This window comes from Anomaloglossus baeobatrachus, chromosome 11, assembly GCF_048569485.1.
Source record: "Anomaloglossus baeobatrachus isolate aAnoBae1 chromosome 11, aAnoBae1.hap1, whole genome shotgun sequence".
Classification (NCBI taxonomy): domain Eukaryota; kingdom Metazoa; phylum Chordata; class Amphibia; order Anura; family Aromobatidae; genus Anomaloglossus; species Anomaloglossus baeobatrachus.
Genome location: NC_134363.1, coordinates 95,698,264 through 95,720,214, shown reverse-complemented (window position 1 = coordinate 95,720,214; position 21,951 = coordinate 95,698,264). Strand labels below are relative to the sequence as shown.

At 42.9% G+C, this 21,951-nt stretch overlaps 1 protein-coding gene across 3 annotated transcripts in view; it reads left to right on the top strand.

The window, feature by feature from the left end:
- Positions 1-21,951, top strand: part of LIG1 (DNA ligase 1) — a 793,173-nt gene that overhangs the window by 470,358 nt on the left and 300,864 nt on the right. For all 3 annotated transcript variants that reach the window (XM_075328747.1, XM_075328748.1, XM_075328746.1), the window contains exon 21: positions 5,920-6,030. In XM_075328747.1, the coding sequence (XP_075184862.1) occupies positions 5,920-6,030 (111 nt within the window). The remainder of the gene's footprint in view (positions 1-5,919; positions 6,031-21,951) is intronic.

The window sequence follows — 21,951 nt, the reverse complement described above, 5'->3', positions numbered from 1 at the left end:
TCTTTAAAAGTGATTTTATTAAAAAAATTATGGATCTTGTAGATAGCCGGTAACACCACCCAGAAAGCGAGCGAACTGATGGAGGAAATCTGAAACGGACCGATGAAACGTGGTCCCAACTTTAGCGATGATAACTTAAGCTTGATATTTCTAGTGGAAAGCCACACCCAATCACCAACAGACAGGTCCGGACCTTGCACACGTCCACAGTCAGCCACACGCTTATGTTTCGTCCCCATGGAAAGCAAATGTCGCTGAACATTTGTCTAAGTGGATGCCAATACAGAACCTACCTGATCCTCCTCTGGTACCCCGGAAGAGTGCCTCTTATGTAGTATACAAAATTGAGGATGTTGACCATAGACACAAAAACGGTGATACAGCGGAGGACTCATGACGGTGATTGTTAATGGCAAACTCAGCCAGCCAAACTCGTCTGATTGTGGGTGGAAAGCAGATGAATGTGACAACTTAATACCCAAGGGAGAGCAGAATGCTTTCCAAAAATTTGCTATGAACTGTGTACCCCTATCAGAAACTATATCAGACTGCATATCATGGAGCCTGACAATCTCCTGTATGAATACATGGCCTAATGTCTTGGCATTAGGTAAATAAGGCAAAGCAAAAAAATGGGATATTTTGGAAAATTTGTCAACCACCATTAAAATCACTATATTACCAGCAGAGGAGTGCAGATCAGTAATAAAATCCATAGAAATATTAATCCACGGTTTGCTAGGAAATGGACAATGGTAGAAAACACCCAGTTGAACGGGAGTGTGATGACTTAGATTGTGCACAGATGGTACATGCGGACACATAAGAGGCAACATCCCTACGTATCTTAGGCTATGTGCGCACGTTGCGTATTTGCAAGCAGTTACGCTGCGATCTGCACCGCAGCGTAACTGCATGTGTCCCCAGCATAATCTATGAAGATTATGCAGGAGACGTGCGCACGTGGCATATTAGAGCGCAGCGATTCGGCTGCTGCCCGAAGCGCACGTTCTAAGAAGTGACATGTCACTTCATTCGTGCGCTCTGCATGCATCCCCCGCTCTGTCTATGGGAGGAGCTGCACTCAGAGCACATGAAATCTGCATTTTTTTTTTCATTACGGACTCTTTCTGCAGCAGATTTCTGCAGAAATTTCTGCAGGGACAGAACGCTACGTGCGCACATAGCCTTAGGTCACCATAAATGACACATGATTCACTTCTGGATGACCAGCCAGGACTGAATCATGGTGCTCCCCCAAAACATTAAGACGAAGGTTCAAGGAAATGAATGACTTGTTAGCAGGAACACCAGATGGTGCCTCATCCTGAGTCCCAGCAATCTCAGACTCCACCTCCGTACTGAGAGCTGAAATCACTACAGCTTCCTGCAGGATTGGCATGGTTCCTCCTAGGGTTCTCCACTTGGAAAACACCTGGATAACGCATCCGCCTTGGTGCTTTTAGACCCAGGGCGGTAGGTAACAATAAAATTAAACCTATTAAAAAACAAGGACCATTGAGCTTGTCTCGGAGAAAGATGCTTGGCTGACTTGAAGATTCAATAAGTTCTTATGGTCGGTGATGACAACAACTGGGTGGACAGCCCCCTCCAGGAAGTGCCACCAATCCTCATATGCCAACTTATGGCAAGTATCTCCCTATTCCCAATATCATAGTTACGTTTGGTTGGTGACTTCTTCCTAGAAAAGAAAGCGCAAGGAAGAAGTTTACCAGGTGATTGACCCTGAGACATAGTTACATAGTTACTTAGGTTGAAAAAAGACGTAGGTCAATCTAGTTCAACCTTCCTCCACTAGTTCTACATTTTGTCCCCAAGTCATTTATAACCAACAATGTTGTGTGTACTGAGGAAATCATCCAGCCCTTTTTTAAAAGTCGTTATAGTATCTGCCATTACTACCTCTTGTGGTAGGGCATTCCACAGTCTGACTGCTCTAACTGTAAAGAACCCTTTCCTATTTAGCTGCCGGAATCGCTTTTCTTCCACTCGTAGTGTATGCCCCCTGGTCCTTTAGTATTCTCTTTGGAAGGAATAAGTCATGTGCCAGTCCTTTATATGGACCACACATGTATTTATACATATAAATGAGATCTCATCTGAGACGTCTTTTTTCTAAGCTAAACATATCTAACTTTTTCAACCTATCATCATATAGGAGGCCTTCCATTCCTTGTAGTAGTCTAGTTAGCCGCCTTTGAACTGACTCTAACTTCTCCAACCCCTATCTCAGACGTGTCCACCTCAACCGTAAAAGGCAGAGACACGTTGGGCTGTATAAGTACCGGAGCTGACGCAAAACATTTCTTAAGCCAATCAAATGCACGCAAAGCTCTGTCAGACCAGTCAGTGAAGTCCTCCCCTTTTTTGGTTATTTTGGTCAGGGGTCTTGCAATAGCCAAAAAAAATCCTAATGAACTTCCTACAGTAATCTGCGCAGTCTAAAAATCACTGCAGCGCCTTTAGGTTCTCAGGACGGTCCTAATTTAACACCGCCTGTACTTTAGCGGGATCCATCCTGAAGCCAGTTGTGGAAATTATGTAACCCAAAAAAGGTAGCTCTTGAACCACACATATACACTTTTAAAGCTTGTTAGACCTGAGTAACAGCAACATTTGCTTAACATGCTCCATGTGAGACCTTAGATCATTGCAGTAGAAAAGGATATTGTAAGTAAATAATAAATTTAAATACCTTAAATCCAAGACCCGGATTATAAAAACATCACGTTTTATTGTTTTCTTACAAGCAATTAAAAACACCAAATATACAATAAAGGCACCGGTGCAAGATAAGAGTGCCAATTAATAATATTGCCCCACAACACAATATAACCCTGATATCTCCCTATGATGTCCACTGCCTGACAACTGAGACCTCCCTAAGGTGATCTGGGGTCCCCGCTCCACGAAGACTATCCCTCTAATAGTTCCTAGTGTTCCCTAGTTTTAGAAAAGATCAACCATACACCAATAGTGGATAGAAATGGGCAATGAGAGGAAAAAGAAGAGAGGTAGACAATTGTTTCATTCAAACCGGGCAGGTCCAAACCTGTAATGCATATATATAAATTTGAACTGATGGAAGGAGATTAAACAAATCACCATTTGTACAAAAAGTATACAGGGGAAACCTTTACATTATTTATTCAAAAATAGATAACCTGGATTCTCTATACCTTATTAGTAATCATACACAGCACCAGGAAAATTCCCTCTTATTGGTGCACGTATCAGTAGTAGGCCAAAATATCAACCTCAACTGAAAGAAGATAGGAGAGATCACCAGTATTATAAAGAAGTATACAGGGGAAACCTTTATGTCAATCAAAAAAATTGGCCAAGGTTTTCCGCACCGTATATCCAATCATGCATGGCACTAGAAAGAATGCCATACACAAAATGCGTATATCAAAATTAGCCCAGGTCGTCAAAGCCCCTCCTTTCTCTTATAGGTCTATATTTTTAGTGTTATCTCAGGGTACAAAAAAATGTCAAATGACACAAAACATACAAAAAGTTGTCCTGTAGTTATTGTAAAGCTACACTCCTTTTGGATTCATATAGCCAAATCGTTGGTGCTCCTGTCCCTCCAACAGGGGAAAGACTTTACAATTATGGAGTCACCTATCGGATAACAGTCCTTCCATATAGAGGAGTCCTATCAGAATTCATTTCTCGCCTCTGCCTCGACGCGTTTCTCCTCTTCCATGGCCGGGGTTCTTCAGGAGGCCTTACATTCAAAATTAATCCAAAATATTATCAGATATGTTGAGGTGCAATATATCAATCCTCCACAAATAGGATCTATGAGAGAAAATAGTATAAAGAACCCCTTTAGTAATATATTACAGCGGGATTATATTTTCTACCAATTAGATATAACTTCATCACACAGCTGAATATCACTGGCAAGAAGCATATAAAGTGGGCAGAAGAGGCATTCAATTAACGTAAAATAATTATGCACCCTGGATTACTGTGTGCCATTGTCCCTTTCATCATCATAAAGTCCAGCCACCTGCCAAATATGTTTATGCTAGTGTATAGCTTGCCTGTTTAAAATAGGTACAATGAGCACACAGTCAGCACAAGGTATTTGTGCAATCCAAATTCTATGTGCAAACAAAGTCAGTCATATATAATCAAGCCGCCTGCCAAACAGCCAAAGTATCCATACAAATTCCCATAGACAGAAGAGCTCACCTATGCAGAATCCAGATATTGGTATCGATATTCAGCAGCAGCACCAAGGAGCTCCTATCTACTCCCACGCAAGACGCATGTCACAATGATAGTCCTGCAGCTGTCATCACATCAAGCAATGGTGGCGATCTGCATATCCAAGGCAGATCCCTACCTTTAAATAGTGCGCAACCATGTAAATTCACCTATCAGACTCTCATGATCACAACTCAGGAGCACATTCATGCGATGAATCCGCCCCTTGCCACCACGTCTCCACTGTTTTAACACAAACATCCTCCTCCAATCACTTGATTAAAACAACGCGATATCTCAGTAAGTATCACGCATGCTCCTAATTAAGCGGTCTTAGTCAAATTATGATACTACCCGTATTCTCAAGCAAAGTTACTCAATTCACGTTGCACATGCGCACAGCAGAGTAAAAAACAAATGTCGGCCAAAAGTGTTTAAAATTCATCTGCATCAACTATAGCAGACCCTAATTTAACCACTAAAACTGGTAAACACAATTGAACCCAGTTAAGCATCGGATCCTGCTATATGATTGATTGCAACTCATATCATTATGGCACCGTCACCGATCACATATATAAATATGCATAAGAGGATGGGGAAAAAAACAGAGGGAAGTGGAGGGGGGGGGGATAAAAAAAAATGTGGCAGGACCATATAATATCATGGTATAGATATATAGATGATGTTCTGGTGATACCCACAATACCCACATGCTGAGCCTCACTCCCAGAAGAAAGGCGGATGTACAACTGGGATGCCTCCCGAAAGGAGACAAACAAAATGCAATCCCCCCGAAAACCTCTCAAAAAGCGCCCGCTTAGGCTCAGGAGTACTGACGACCATGGTGCCCTGCGTCGCAGTGGCTGATGAAGCCTGAGCTCACCTACCTGCATTGTCAATGCCTGCATTTGTTTGGCGAGACCTGAACCAGAATCCATAGGGAAAAATGTGTTGGCCGGAAATAATGTCCCAGGGTTGTATGGATGGAATAGGGGCTCCTAGGCTGACCCTAAGACTGGGACCCCTGTGCTATCCCTTATCTCAATGGCAGGCTTGATGGTAGTCGGGGTCGAGCCTCCTACATCGTCCCGTCTTCTGTCCAAGCTCGGATACTGTAGTTTTAATAAAAGCACAATCTTATCAGCAAGAGATGATGATTGGCAGCTTTCTGAGAACACTGCATATGCAAAAAACTGGCAATCAGTGGTGTAGGCGGGGTTATACAGAGCTCTGCATTCAGAGAACTGGTATATGAGCAGCAGAGAAAACCATTTTCAATGTTAAACAGGTACATCAAACTGATGCCATCCGTGTGCTGTACGTGTTTCTCACAGACCCATAAACTTGCATTGACTGTTGTCAACTGTGCTGCTGAAAAAAGCGGACATGTCTGTGTTCTTTGCACAGACACACTGTGAAAACATGCATGTATAAATTACACCATAGGTTATAACTGGCGCATGCTGTATCAGTGAAAAAACGGATACCAGACTTAGTAGATACACGGATATTGATAGGAACTATGGTATATACATAGGTATTTAACTAGACTGTTTAATAAAGTGTATAAATTGTATCAATATATTTTAACTATACTTTTCTATACTCCCGAATACAGAGCCTTTTTTTATTGCTTGATATACTTTCATTATATTTTTTAATCTTCTACTCTAGGTTATGAAAAATACAGTGAAATCCTGTATCTTTGACTCAGAAGCTGTTGCATGGGACCCTCAAAAAAAGCAAATCCAGCCATTTCAAGTTCTGACTACACGAAAACGAAAGGTTTGTGTATTTTAATTGTAAATGTTATACTAATATGGAAAATAGAATGGTCAAGATCTTTTTAACATATAATGAAGATGATGTTAAAAACCATGATCTCTTTCTGGTCTTCTGATGCTTTGTATAGAAGTCAGTGTTTTCATATGCCCCAAACTGTCCATCATTATTGGAAATTGTTTATAATACATTGTTTGAGAAGCTACTTATATTTATGAGCTTTTTCAGACAATACACACATATCTATCTATATATACAGTGGTTAAACTAAGAATTGAACACAACACCAATATTCTTAGTAAATATATTTCTAAAGGTGCTATTGAGATGAATTTCTCACCAGATGTCCGTAACAGCCCATCCAATCCACACAGGCAAAATAATCATATTCTAGATGTCCATAAATTGTTAAAGGACACCGGAAAAAAGTATTGAACATGCGTAATGAAATGTATTCAATGCTTCGTAAAAGAACCTTTGTTGGTGATGACAGCTTTAAGACGTCTCATGTATTGAGAATCTAATTGTATACATTGCTCTGGTGTGATTTTGGACCATTCTTCTACACAAGCACAAATCCTAAAGGTTCTGTGAGCTCCTTCTATGAACTCTGAGCTTTAGTTCCTTCTATAAATTTTCTATTGGATTCAGGTCAGGTGATTGGCTCAGCCATTCTAGCAGCTTTACTTTATTTCTCTGAAGCCAATTGAGAGTTTCCTAAGCAGTGTGGCTAGGAGGTAATTGGAACAGAGGACCTTACCCATCACTTGATATCATGTCCCCTGAAGTGTCCCGGTGGAAGAAACATGTCGGGACACCAATAGGGTCACCATAGAGGTTCAGTCTAGTTCATCAAGCTGTGGACTGTTCTTGTAGGGATGGGAGTTTCTGGGTGTCAGTTTACAGTTTTCCAGGAGTTGATAAGGGTCAGTGATGTATTTGGGGACCCTGGACCGTTGAACTGGCAGAGACTGTCTACACCCTGACTCATGCGGATTTGGTGAGACCATTCCAATTTAAATAATATTGATACTACACGGCTGACCACTGTCACTGTGAGAATTGTTTATTAGATTAAATTGTTTTTCTTTTTCTTCATCTGCAAAGGACCACTGTCCAATTCCATGGGAGGGAACAATTACTTATTTCTTTGTTTTTTTGTGTTTGTTTATTGTGTTTTTTTTGTATGAACATTTGTTAGTGGCATGCTCAGTGACCCATCTTCAATTTTCACTAGGAACATAACAAATGGGAGGTATACCTGAGTCAACAGTGTGATGCAGCAGCAAAAAAGGCAAACCCCATTCTAGGATGTATTAACTGAAGCATACAGTCTAGATCACGTGAAGTCATTATCCCCCTTTACTCCTCTTTAGTCAGACCTCTTCTGGAATATAGTGTCCAGTTCTGGGGACCACATTTTAAAAAAGACATCAACAAACTGGAGCAAGTTCAGAGAAGAGTGACCAGAATAGTGACTGGTCTGCAAACCATATCCTATGGGGAATGGTTACAGGATTTAGGATTGTTTAGCTTGCAAAAGAGAAGACTGAGAGGAGACCTAATAGCTGTCTACAAATATCTTAAAGGCTGTCACACTGTAGAGGGATCAGTTTTATTCTCATTTTCACAAGGAAAGACTAAAAGCAATGGGATGAAACTGATGGGGACTAGACACAGATTAGATATTACAAAAAAACTTTGATAGTGAGGGTGATCAACAATTGGAACAGGCTGCCACGAGAGGTTGTGAATTCTCCTTCAATGGAAGTCTTTAAAAAAAGGTTAGACTGACATCTGTCTGGGATGATTTTAGTGAATCCTGCTTTGAGCAGGGGGTTGGACTAGATGACCCAGGAGATCCATTCCAACTCTGATTTTATGTGGCGGTTTTCCCAACCTTTTTAATGTATGTTTATTAAAGGTTAAATGTTAGTAATTTTGCTGTGCTACTTAGCTGTGTGTTTGGGATCATTGCCTACCCTCGTTTCATCTTGATTGTCCTGGTAGATGATGTTATGCCCCTGACTCTGTCAGGGTGTCACAGGGAACTGCACCCCTGTCTCTTATGGTGCAGTACTCACCCTCCATGGTTCTGGGACCCCAACTACTGGTATTGCTTCCATCAGCACTCAAATCCTAACCACACCTCACACCACATCCTGTCAGGCACACTAGTCGGCGGTCTAGCTGGAATAGTGGCACCCAGCAAGGGGTCAGGAAGACTGGTGAGAGGGAGGAAGTCAGATATGAGTAGTAGCCCTCAGAGAGTGAGGAGCTGAGGGAATTGGAGCTCCCTGTGTGACCTTGGTTGGGTCGCAGACTGTGGTCTGGGACCAGAGGAGTTGGAGACCCGGTCGCAGGGTATTGGAGAAGGGTGCACGGACTTATTTTTGGAGAATGGTCGGCACCAAGAAAGTCCAGTAACCGGACCGTAATGGAGCACGGCGGGATACAGGACCCTAGATCAGGGAGTAGCTTCACACAACCTGATAATTCACCTATGGAGGATAGTCTCTTTATGAACTTTATGATTTAATTAGTAGTATTAGCTACACCTGTTTCTATAAGCTACTGGAAGCTTCTGGTAGTTCTTGTGGAACTACATAAACCAGCCAAAACAAGCGAGGGTTGCTGAGCGTGCGAAGTTCTGCAGCAAAGTGCGGAGTTGCAGATAAGTGCATAGTTTAAGCACAATCTCATAGTTGTGATAACTGTGTAATTGTTTAATTTCATTAGGGAATTGTGTGTCTGTCTGTGATACTCTGAAAAAGCAAAAATGTTTTGTAATTTAATTAGTAGTATTAGCCACACCTGTTTCTAGAAGCTTCTGGTAGTTCTTGTGGTACTATATAAACCAGTGAGGGTTGCTGAGCGTGCGAGGTTCTGCAGTAAAGTGCAGGCTTGCAGATAAGTGCATAGTTTAAGCACAATCTCATAGTTGTACACAAGAATATAGTTTGAATTTATCCTTATACGTTTCCCATTGTTTTGTTTTTTTCTTTGTTTTTCTACTTTTTCTGTACTGTTTATCCCCATTTAATAGGTGGTCCATGGACAGTGCTACCAGGTGTGTATCTTGTCAGATGTACGCATGCCTTAAGCAGCCTTTCGAGGGTGAATATGTCTGCACTCGATGCAAGCATGTTGCATATTTGGAAGTCCAAGTAACTGATCTAAATAAGCAGCTTGCAACACTGAGAGGCATTGCAAACCTGGAGAGGAGTTTAGAGCTCACTGAGCTTTCCCTGGCTGGGGCCAGTGCTATGGAGGGGGGTGATGGTGGGGAAGATCAGGACCCAGAGGTAGGTATCTGGGTAACAGTTAGAAGAAGAGGTAGGGGAAAAAGTGTCAAAGAGCCTAATCCTGACCTGGCACAACCTAGTAAATATGCCTCTTTGACTGATATTAGGAATGAAGGACTAAGACCACTACAGCAGGACGTGGTTCCTAGCAACCAGGAAAATGACTTCTGTAGAAAGTGTGTTGTCTGCCGGGTGCTCGGGTTCGGCATATTGCGGATCGGATAGACAGATTGCTGGGTGGGGCTGGGGAAAACCCAGCGGTCATGGTGCACATTGGTACTAATGACAAAGTTAGAGGCAGGTGGAAGGTCCTTAAAATGATTACAGGGAACTAGGAGAGAAGCTGAAGTCCAGGACCTCCAAGGTGGGTGTCACGAACAGGGGGGAAAGAAGTGGAGTTACACCCCTCCTTTCTACCAGACAGAGCACGTGACTCGCTCTCTAGCACCCCTCTTATAGTCAGGCCAATTATGGAATTGCCCGACAATAAGCAAGGAGGCCGCTATTCTACTATGCCGATGATTGAAGGTTTCGCAGTGAGAGTAAGGTATATATTCCCCCAACTCCTGCGGCGGAATATATCTTATCCACCCCTGATCTCACAGGTTGCCCCACAATGATCCTTGACATAAACTCGCTGCCACCAATCGATTACGATAACTATTACGCCGAGCAGACAGACGTGGAATTCAGGATCGGGATAACAGAACAGCCCAAGATTAAATTACATAAGTTTTAATCGCCATAAGGGCACACTGGAAACTACAATATATACAGTATGGAATTTACAGTATATATATATATATATATATATATATATATGTATATGTATATGTATATATATATATATATATATATATATATATATATATATATATATATATATATTTATTTATATATAATATATATTATATATAATATATACTAGCTGTACTACCCGGCTTTGCCCGGGTTAATAACTGCTGGTAACAAAATAGAATGTATTAACAAAAATTTATTCTGCACACAAAGAAACACAAAAAAAATAGAAATGTAATTATTAAAAGGCAAAAACTAAGCTAATAGAAGCATTTCACAACATATATTTCAACACCACAGATATTCTGCACAGATTTAACTAAATTGGCCAAGTAATGTGCTCCGTCTGCCTCTTTCCAGGTCTGCCTGTTGTGAATGTTAGTTATGTCTTGGCTGCTGGGAGGCTCCCTCTGGTGGCCAGGAAGGGTTTGGACAGAGACCAGGTGGGTTGTGCAGTGGGTGTTTCCTTGCCTAATTCTCTGCTTATTTAAGTCCTGGTCTGATTGCAGGCTGTTGCTGGATGTCAGTTGTACTTTGTATTTTCAGCCTGCTTAATCCTGCTCTACACCACATCTTCCCCAGATAAGTGCTTGCTCTTTATTTATTGTCTGGTTCTTTTGTTTATCTGGGTTTGTCATTTGTTGTGGTTGGTTTCAGTTTATTTCCTTCCAGGGATTTTCCCCCTCAGTGGATTGTTGAGGAACTCTCTGCAGTTCTGTGTGGAGTATAGCTCCTTTGGGTCCATGTGTTTATGGCTTGTTAAATTTGTTATAATTCTTGTTTTCTGTTCATTGGTATGACAAGGGCACCTGGTATAGGACGGAGTTCAGATCGAGCGATCTGAGGGCCTTTTTGTACTATCAGGAAGTTGGTATTTTGTAGGGTTTTTCTCTGGCTACCATCAGTCCCTTTCCTGTCCTTTCCTAGTTTAGTCAGCGGGGGCCTCACCTTTTGCTATTCCTGTCATCTACCTGTGTATTGTGTTTTTCCTATATCACCGCAGTCTTTGAATGTGGGGGGCTTGCTATTCTTGTCTATTTTCTGAGGCAGAGAGTTATTCATCTTTCCTACCTTTAGGATAGTTAGTTCTCCGGCTGGGTTCGCGGTGCACAGGATGTTAGTTCACCCCTCGGCTACTTCTAGTTGTGTTGGTTAGTAAGGGGATGGCGGCCAGATTAGTTGCCAAAGCTCTTGTCACCTTTTTGCCAATGATGTGTGGTTATCTTCCATGGTTCCGTATCATAACATCTGCCTCTTTCCAGGTCTGCCTCTTTCCAGGTCTGCCTCTTTCCAGGTCTGCCTCTTTCCAGGTCTGCCTCTTTCCAGGTCTGCCTCTTTCCAGGTCTGCCTCTTTCCAGGTCTGCCTCTTTCCAGGTCTGCCTCTTTCCAGGTCTGCCTCTTTCCAGGTCTGCCTCTTTCCAGGTCTGCCTCTTTCCAGGTCTGTCTCCCCACCGACATCTTATTACCTCACATATAAGCTTCATATACTATGAATGTCTTTTGTTCCTATAGCAACCAATCACAGCTCCTAGTAATAACCTGTAGTTCCAGGCTCCATTTACTTTAATGGAGGCATGTTTTTTGGAGAGTAACTGTAAAGCGCGGGGTTAAATTTTCCTCTCAAAACATAGTCTACAACGTTCTCTGGGTCACATGAGGTGTCTGTGCAAAATTTTGTGATTGTAAGTGCGACGGTACGGATACACTTTTCGTTTCACTTTTTCCCCCTTATGTAGATAGGGGCAAAATTGATTTGTAAATTGGAACGTGCGGGGTTAACATTTCGCCTCACAACATAGCATAGGACGCTCTCGGGGTCCAGGGGTCCGGGGTCGCTCTCTGTCTCTCTCTCTATCTGTCTGTCTGTCTTTCTCCATCTGTCTCAATCTCTTTCCCTGTCTGGCTCTTTCCCTGTCTGGCTCTTTCCCTGTCTGGCTCTTTCCCTGTCTGGCTCTTTCCCTGTCTGGCTCTTTCCCTGTCTGGCTCTTTCCCTGTCTGGCTCTTTCCCTGTCAGTCTGTCTCTGTCTGGCTCTTTGTGTCTGGCTCTTACCCTGTCTGTGTCTGCCTCTTTCCCTGTCTGTCTGCCTCTTTCCCTGGCTGCATTGTGACATGCCAACATTCCATTTAAGGGCGTGGCTGCGCATTCTTCTGAAGTTCTGGCTGCACTGTGGCTCCCAGCTCCATTTGCTTTAATGGAGGCAGTTTTTTTGGCGAATAACTGTAAAGCGCGGGGTTAAAATTTCCCCTCAAAACATAGCCTATGACGCTCTCGGGGTCCAGACGTGTGAGTGTGCAAAATTTTGTGTCTGTAGCTGCGACGGTGCATATGCCAATCACGCACGCACATACATACACACACACACACGCACATACATATACATACACACACACACATACACACACACACACACACACATACACACATACACACATACACACATACACACATACACACATACACACACACATACACACATGCATACATACACACATTCAGCTTTATATATTAGATATATATGTCAGATTACATTTACAAATAAGATGCGGTCAGACACAGGCATAAAGATGTATCAATTACCTTAGGGTTGAGGGTTTGGCCCATGCGGGGGGGTACTGTGTGGGGCCAGGGACGTTTTCGTTATCCTCCACTACATGAATGAAGCACGTGACTCCCAGAAGAAATACAAAGCACGGACCTCTGCCCTTAGCATTTATCTATTCTGTCCTGGGCTCACACGGCCCCACCTCGTGACATCATCCTGGCTGGGAATTCCCTCCCCCTGCTGGTAACTGAGAATAACCTAATGTTATATTTCCCAGCATAACTCTGCCCCTGAACTTCTCACCCGGAAAATATGACCCTCGTTTTGATGGTCGTGAATTGATCTCTGTTTTGATAGGAAATATGAGGGTTCTGCGGGCTTCCTGTCGCCAGTTATTATTGAGGGCTACGCACATCATACAGGTTTGCCGAAATGTGTTACGTGTGTCTGGCCCTCAGGAATATGAAAATGTGCTTGTCTTGTCTGTGGGGGCGATGTACCCCCCAATATCGAAACTCTACTGACGGTTCCGAATTGTCTGGAGGAGACCTTTGAAGTTAGGTTATAAACTTGGAGCTTCCCTCCCACCTCCTGTGTAGGACAATTCACTCCAAAAGGGGTGTTCTGGATCAAGGGCTGTCCTAATTGGATTTTGAAACCTTGAGTTTTACCTTTGCTGGGTCTCCAAGCAGCAGGAAAAGGGAGGGGGGTGACATCATGGAGTAGCTGACTGACATGAATAATTGTCATAATTCTCATAGTCATCTAGCTTACTCCTCACAGTGGGGTTTTCAAAAAATACTACTGGTGCCACGAGCGTCACTAGAAAGACAGCTTTCTACTTTCACAAACAGGTGGAGAACAAAGCCAAAACCTGACAACTTGGACAACCACTCCATTCAAGACACAAAAGCATCTAACTGTGTTATCAATCTCTCGGATTACAAACCAAACAAAATGGAAGTTGCTGTGCTTTCTAGAGGACTCTCATTTTGTCCTACTAAAGCTCTAGACAAAACTGAACTCTGCAGCGACATGGAAGATTACTTCAGGAGACTACGTCTGAGGGAATATTTTAGCGATGCAGATGTTTCAGAATCCACCCAGACTGAAGGAAGACGGATCTTGACAACCAGGAAAAGATCAGATTGGACACCTCCACCAGGACGCAACCCTCATCTGGATAACTACATAGACACTTTCAGACATTTGGTAAAATCCACTTTCCTAGACACACACAGGAGGCAACCATCCAACATCAGTGCCCAGGAGAGAAGGGCCATAAAATCTTTGAAAACCAACAAAGAAATCATCATTAAACCTGCAGACAAGGGGGGTGCAATAGTCATGATGAACAAATCAGACTACATGAAGGAAGCACACAGACAACTGATGGACACACGCTACTATAAGAAATTGGAGTCTGACCCTACACAGGACTATTACAAGGAACTTAACAAGTTGGCCTCTTGTCTGCCTGACATATCCATAAGAACTGATGAACTGATACCGGTGAGTCCAAGAATAGGCACATTCTACATGTTTCCCAAAATTCACAAATCTGGAAACCCAGGAAGACACATAATTTCATGTGTGGGCACCCTCACTGAACAAGTCTCTAGATGGGTAGAGGGTATCCTTAAACCCTTGGTAAGGGATACAACCAGCTACATCCAGGACACTACTGACCTATTGAAAAAACTATCAGCAATAGGTCCTCTTCCAGAGGGAACCATCCTTGCCACCATGGATGTGGAATCCTTGTACTTGAATATTCCACACCAGGATGGATTAAATGCTTGCAAAATTTTCCTGGAAAATACAGGAACTGATGCCAATTCTGTGGTGAAGCTTACAAAATTCATCCTCACCCATAATTACTTTGCATTTGACAGTGACATATATCTACAGGAGACTGGGACTGCAATGGGAAGCAAAATGGCACCACAATATGCAAATCTTTTCATGGCCACGCTTGAGAGTGACTTTTTATCCTCTTGTCCTATCAAGCCTCTGGCCTACTACCGTTACATTGATGATATTTTAATTATCTGGACAGAGTCTGAGCAGCAGCTGAAGACCTTCCATGAACAATTTAATCAGTTTCATCCCACCATCAAACTAACACTCAACTACTCCTGCACGGAAATCAACTTCTTGGACACCATCATTAAACTACGGAACAATGAAATACAGACATCCCTGTACAAGAAGCCAATTGACCATCCAACATACCTGAAATGGGACAGTTTTCATCCAAAACACATAAAAAACTCTATTGTATACAGCCAGGCTATCAGGTACAATCGGATATGTTCCAACAGTACAGATAGAGACAATCACCTTGAGGGCCTCAGAAAAACCTTTCTGAATCAAGGCTACCACCCAAGAACAATTGAAAACCAGATTATAAGAGCCACCAGAATATCAAGAAACCATCTTCTACATTATAAAACCAAAGAAGAGAACAACCGGGTCCCTCTTGTATTCACCTACAATCCACATTTGGAGGTATTTAGAGGAGCTGCACGGAAACTACAACCATTACTGCAAAAAGATGCCCGGTTACAATCTATTTTTCCAGACCCCCCACTTCTGTGTTTTAGACAGCCCCCAAATCTAAGAAGCATCATTGTCAGAAGCTCCCTGTCCTCTCCAACACCAACAGGAACATTTCCCTGCAACCAGAAAAAATGTAAGACCTGTCCATTAATATTGACAACGGACAAGATAAAGATCCCCAGATCACATCAGGACTACAAGATCCCAGGTACCTTCAGCTGCACTACAACCAATGTGGTGTACTTAATTATATGTACCAAATGTCCAACTGGGGGTCTGTATGTAGGGGAGACAGGACAACAGCTCAGGACAAGGATGAATTCTCACCGCCACACAATTAGAGAAAAAAGGATGGATCTACCTGTGGCCAAACATTTTTGTAACTCAGACCACAGCATCATGGACATGAAATTGCTGGTATTGAAAGGAAACTTCAAGTCCCAGAGAGATAGGAGACTATGGGAGTACAAACTTATGATGACCTTTGACACATTCAGAGAAGGAATGAATGTGTCTCATGGATTCATGTCTTTTTACATCAGTTAAAAGATGTGCTCCTCTGACCATCCGAGCGCATCGCAGCCCGGACCAGACCCTTATCAAAGGACAATAAAACTTTCACACTGAACTGCAGCAGTATTTATGGCCCCACAACAGTTTGCCCCCCTGCCATAGTGATAGTTCTGTTTCATATAACTTGTTTTTTTTTTTTTTTACTGCACTATTCTAAGTCCTGTTGTGTATAAATATGTGACTCTTCAGATTGTGTTATACCATGCCTGATGAAGAGACCTGAGTAGTCTCGAAAGCTTGAAATTATTACCATCTTTTCAGTTAGCCATTAAAAGGTATCAACCACTGAGGACTCTCTGTTCTTTTAAACAATTTTTTTATCTCTACTGGCTAACACGGTACAAAGATATATTTTACTTGTAGAAAGACAGCGGGAGCTTAGGGAGATAAATACGTGGCTTAGAAATTGGTGCAGGAAGGAAGGGTTCGGGTTCATGGAGAACTGGGCCGACTTCTCAGTCGGCTACAGGCTCTACGGTAGGGACAGGCTGCACCTCAATGGGGAGGGTGCTCCTGTGCTGGGGGAGAAAATGGTCAGATTGATGTAGGAGCTTTTAAACTAGGATCTGGGGGGAGGGTAGTGGAACAATAAGGGGATAGAGCAGATAGACAGTGAGACGGTAGGGGTCAATGAAGGATTAGGGGGGCTGGGACATGCTAGGAACGTAGGTAGGTTAGGAGTAATAAATGTGTTAATATTATTAAATGTCTACTGGCAAATGCAAGAAGTCTTGCAAACAAAATGAATGAATTGGAGACTCTTATGTCAACCATAGATTATGATGTGGTGGGCATTACGGAAACCTGGCTGGATGAAAGCAATGACTGGGTGACAAATATACAAAATTATACTACATTCAGGAAGGACAGGAAAGACAAAAAAGGTAATGGGGTGTGTATATTTATCAAATCTAACATAAAACCTGTGTTGAATGATGACATTGGGGGAAACTGCAACAATGTAGAGTCAATATGGGTAAATGTACATTGGGATGGGAATAATGGAAAAATGTTAATTGGAGTTTGCTATAAGCCTCCTAACATACCTGAACAGGTAGAGGGTGAAATGCTGCAACAAATTGAAAAGGCAGCTAATAATAATAATCGGGTTCTTATTATGGGGGATTTCAACTATCCAGACATACAGTGGGACATAAAATCTTCTGGTTGTGCTAAAAGCTGTAAGTTCTTATCTACCATTCAAGACTATTTCCTCTCTCAGATGGTAGATGAAATAGACCAGATACAATTTCAGATGCACAGGTCTGAGAGCACTTTGGCACCAGCGATCATAATATAGTAAGCTTCAAAGTAATATTCAATAGAACATGAAATGCTAAACCTGGAATTTTAGGAAAGCTGATTTCAACAAATTAAGAGAAGAGCTTAAACGTGTAGATTGGGACAATGTTATCGTAACAGGGGATACCGAACATAAATGGGGTAAGTTTAAGGATATATTACAAGAGTTCTGTAAAAAGCTTATACCCTCTGGTAATAAAATGTCCAGGAATAAAAAGAAACCACTTTGGATAAACAAGACAGTACAAAGTATAATAAAAGAAAAACAAAGGGCGTTTAAAATCTTAAAGGCTGAGAATACAGAAATAGCATTTCAGAAGTATAAAGATATCAATAGGAAATGTAAAAAAGAAATCAAACAAGCAAAATTAGCTACTGAAACAAAAATCGCCAATGACGTTAAAATTAATCCCAAAATCTTTTATAAATACATTAATGCCAAAAGGAAAACAAAGAATAGTATCAGCCCATTAAAATATAATAACAAGTTAGTTATAGAGGAGAAACAAAAGACTGAGATCTTAAATAGTAGAGTAAACCTGGCTCAACTGTACAGTTGGGTGCTCTGGAGAAAATAAGTCCAGCAATTCATAAAAAAGCTCCGGCACACCACAATGAAATGAGAAAAGGACATTGGATGGTGCTAAACGTTGTTTTATTGAAATGAAAAATAGTCTGTCCCCAACGTTTCAGTCCTAATAGGACCTTTTTCAAGAACTATCAGACTAGTGACATAAATGAAAAATATACAGTGTTACAAAAAGGAAAAAGAAAACAATAATCAACATCAAAAACATGCCATGATAAAATAAATCATATTTCATGAACATGGTTCAGAAGAATAACATCTCCACATGCAAAATACAAACATTTACACAAACATCCATGTATGGAGGTGTAGAAATCTCCAAAGTTATAAGAAATCTGTGGAAACCTGTATATTTCATTATAAAATGAAGGTGATGAAAAATTTTCTTTGATGCGTGAACATACCTAGATGTCAGAACAAATGGTCAAGTCGCACCAAAATGAACTGTGTAATGACGTCTTAGACAGGAAAAGACTATACATATAGTCTAAATGGAAAACATGAAACAGCACACAGAATCGTGTAAAAATGCAACTGTCAATATAATGTGATACGGGGTTATAGGGCATGTTGAATACCTGAATGTATATGACAGAACGCCCAAGGTAAGATCAACACTTTGTGGGCATACAGTATATTATGTCCATCAGGGTAATATAGTCTGAAATGTTAAAGTACATATATGTACTTGTGTCACAATTACACCAAGATAAAGGGGGGGAAAAAGGGGGGGGGAGACTTAATGTGTATAAATAAATATACTAGACTAATACTTGTACACGTGAGGCAAAATACAAAATTGTACCAGTGCTGCTTGGTGTCACAGTATAGAGCACATGTCTGATGCATTAAATGGAAATGGAACCTTCAGTCAGAGGGGCAAAACAGGAGGAACACTGTAAGTACAAGATGGGTGTATAATGACTCATTAAAGAAAAGAGAGAATGTCACGAACAGCCGGGGGAATCACTCAGAAATCCGCAGCTGTTCACTGATGTGTTACACACAACTACTCTCTAGCGCCCCCCTTGTCTGCAGGCCACTTTTGGTACTGCAGTACAATGCATAAGATGAGGCTGCTGAACTAATAATGCCAAATATTGGAGGTCTCACAGCAAGGGTAAATGCATATATCACCGATTCCCGCTAATGGAATATATATATATATACCTCCGTACCCTTAATAATAGCACTCCAATAATTCTGTGCAATAACAATTACGCTGCCACCACCCAGACTTTCTACAGGTAGCTGGGGACCCGTTTCAGATAGCATAAGGCCCTTCGGGTATATCGGATTCGTATATAAAGCATGAGGAAGAAACTATTAAATTTTTAGATATTTAATCCGAAAATAGGCAGTGTTTAAAGAATATACAAGAATTTACAAAAGGGAACAATACACATTACGGCATAGACAGTTACATTAAAATAAAAGGTATAAAAGTGAAACTTACTAAGCTTGTGCCATAGAAGTGGCGTCTACTTAGGGAGTGGAGGGAACTCCAAATGGTAGAAGAATGGCCAGCATCACCCTTCATGATGCCCTCCAAGTACTGACTGAGCCCCCCAGACAGGAACTGTCTCTTATGCTCTTGCTAGCCCCCCTTGCCTGTGACATCATTTTACAGTCACTTGTGGGCTGGGCTTGAGATGATCACAAAGTTCCATAATTCTAGGGTTTTTCATATCTTTGCTCCTGGGTCACACAGGTGAAAGATATTAGCGTCATATTTTATATCTCGGTTTTACAGTTACATTGATACCAAACACAACGCCTCTAGTACAATTTTACTGGCCAATACTAATTGGTCGTGATTCCGACGATCTGCCCATCGGGTGAGACTGTGCGCTGGGTTCCGCACGACGCAGGGATTCTGGCAATATGTTTTTCATTTTTCTAGCGTTAAAGCAGAACTTAAAACCTGCTTTGGAAGTTTTCCCGGCAATAGCATAAAGGATTGTCTCTCTCTGCATTTACTTTTTCTGTAGATCTACCATCCCCCATGTCGTAAATACCTAGACTCTCAGGCTGATCAGATAATCGTCATGACTATCTCTGGCTGATGGTGGACAGGAGGGGTGGATGGAGACCCTTCAACAGTTTAACATGACACCTCCCCCTTTTTGAGGTAGCATGGGAGATTGATTTGCCAATCGTCTCCTAAGCCTACCTCGCTGGCATCCCCCTGCCGGGACAGCCCGTCAGCGTTGCCATGCTCAACACCTTTCCTGTGTTGAATGGTAAAATCATACTGCTGTAGTGCTAAGCTCCACCGCAGTAGCTTACCATTGTCGCCGGCCACCCGGTGTAGCCAGCTGAGAGGGTTGTGGTCTGTTACTATGATGAAGTTGCGTCCATATAGGTAGTGGCTGCAGCTTCCGCAGGGCCCACACTATAGCAAGGCACTCCTTCTCCACAGTGGCATAGGCCACTTCCCGGGATAAGAGCTTACGGCTGAGAAACACCACCGGATGCTCTTCTCCCTTCCCATTTACCTGGCTGAGTACTGCACCCAGGCCAAATGCACTGGCATCTGTCTGAACTATGAACCGTCGGTTGAAGTCTGGGGCTTGTAGGATTGGGGAATTGGCGAGGGCAGCTTTCAGTGCTCTGAAGGACCGTTCACAGTCATCTGTCCAGGTGACTACTTGCGGTAGCTTCTTTTTGGTGAGGTCCGTCAACGGCTTAGCAAGAGCACTATAGTTAGGAACGAACTTCCTATAGTACCCTGCCGTACCCAAGAAGGACATCACCTGCTTCTTTGACTTGGGGGTAGGCCAGGAGGTGATGGCATCAACCTTCCCTGGCTCTGGTTTCAGGGTCCCGCCACCCACTCGGTGTCCGAGGTACTGTACCTCCGTCATGCCAATCTGACACTTTCCTGGCGTTATAGTCAGACCAGCGCTTTGGATCCGCCTGAGCACCTGCTCCAGGTGCCCCAGGTGTTCCTCCCAAGAGGGACTAAAGATAGCAATGTTATCCAGGTAAGCGACTGCAAACTCTCCTAGTCCCTCAAGCAGCTGGTCGACCAATCGCTGAAAAGTGGCAGGAGCATTTCTCATGCCAAAAGGCAAGACGAGGGATTCATACAGCCCGAATGGGGTGATGAAGGCGGACCTTTCTTGTGCTTCCTTGGACATAGGAATCTGCCAGTACCCTCGACTCAGGTCCATGATTGTCAGGTACCGGGCCCCGGCTAAGCAATCCAGTAGCTCATCGATGCGTGGCATTGGGTACGCATCAGGTGCTGTGATTGCATTTAGCCTCCTGTAGTCCACACAAAACCGGGTTGTCCGGTCCTTTTTTGGAACCAGAACTACAGGCGAGGCCCATGCACTTTTGGACCTCTGGATCACTCCCAGAACTAGCATTTCATCGATCTCCCTTTTTATGACTTTTTGTACCTCTAGGGAGACACGGTATGGGGGTTGACGGACAGGGAAATGACTCCCTGTGTCCACCTGGTGGGTGGCTAGGGATGTCTTCCCTGGGACAGTCGTGAAGGTCATCAGGTAGGGCCGGAATACCTCCCGCAGCTGGTACCTTTGGTCCAGGGATAGCTGTGGGTTGAATGCCGCCTCCTCGATAGACCCTCCATCCCGGACCGAGGCGAGCAAATCCACCAAGACTTCACTTTCGCCTTCCTCGGGAAGACTACATACGGGAAGGTCAAAGGCTTCCCTGTCATGATGAGCCTTCATCATGTTGACATGGAAGACCTTTTGCCTCTTCCTGGCATGGTCGATGGTGCACCAGGTATGGACCCTCCCAGGCCACTTGAAGCTTGTTCTGGGTCATTGGGACTAAAACCCACACCTTCTGACCCACTTCGTACACCCGCTCTCGAGCGTGTTGGTCGTACCATCGCTTCTGGCTTGCCTGGGCTTGCACCATATTCTCATGCACCATCTGCGTCATTGACTGCATTTTGTCACTGAGCCGAATGACATACTCCACAACGGACACTTCTGGGGAGTTCAGTTCCTCTTCCCAGGATTCCCTTACCAGACCAAGAGGCCCCTGGACTTGTCTGCCATACAGGAGCTCGATTGGGGAAAACCCCGTTGATGCCTGTGGTACCTCCCTGTAAGCAAACAGCAGGTGTGAGAGATACCGCTCCCAGTCGCGTCCATGTGACTCAACCAGCATCTTAAGCATCTGCTTAAGGGTACCATTAAATCGCTCACACAAACCATTGGTCTGTGGGTGATAAGCACTTGATATCAGATGTCGCACCTGCATTTTCTTA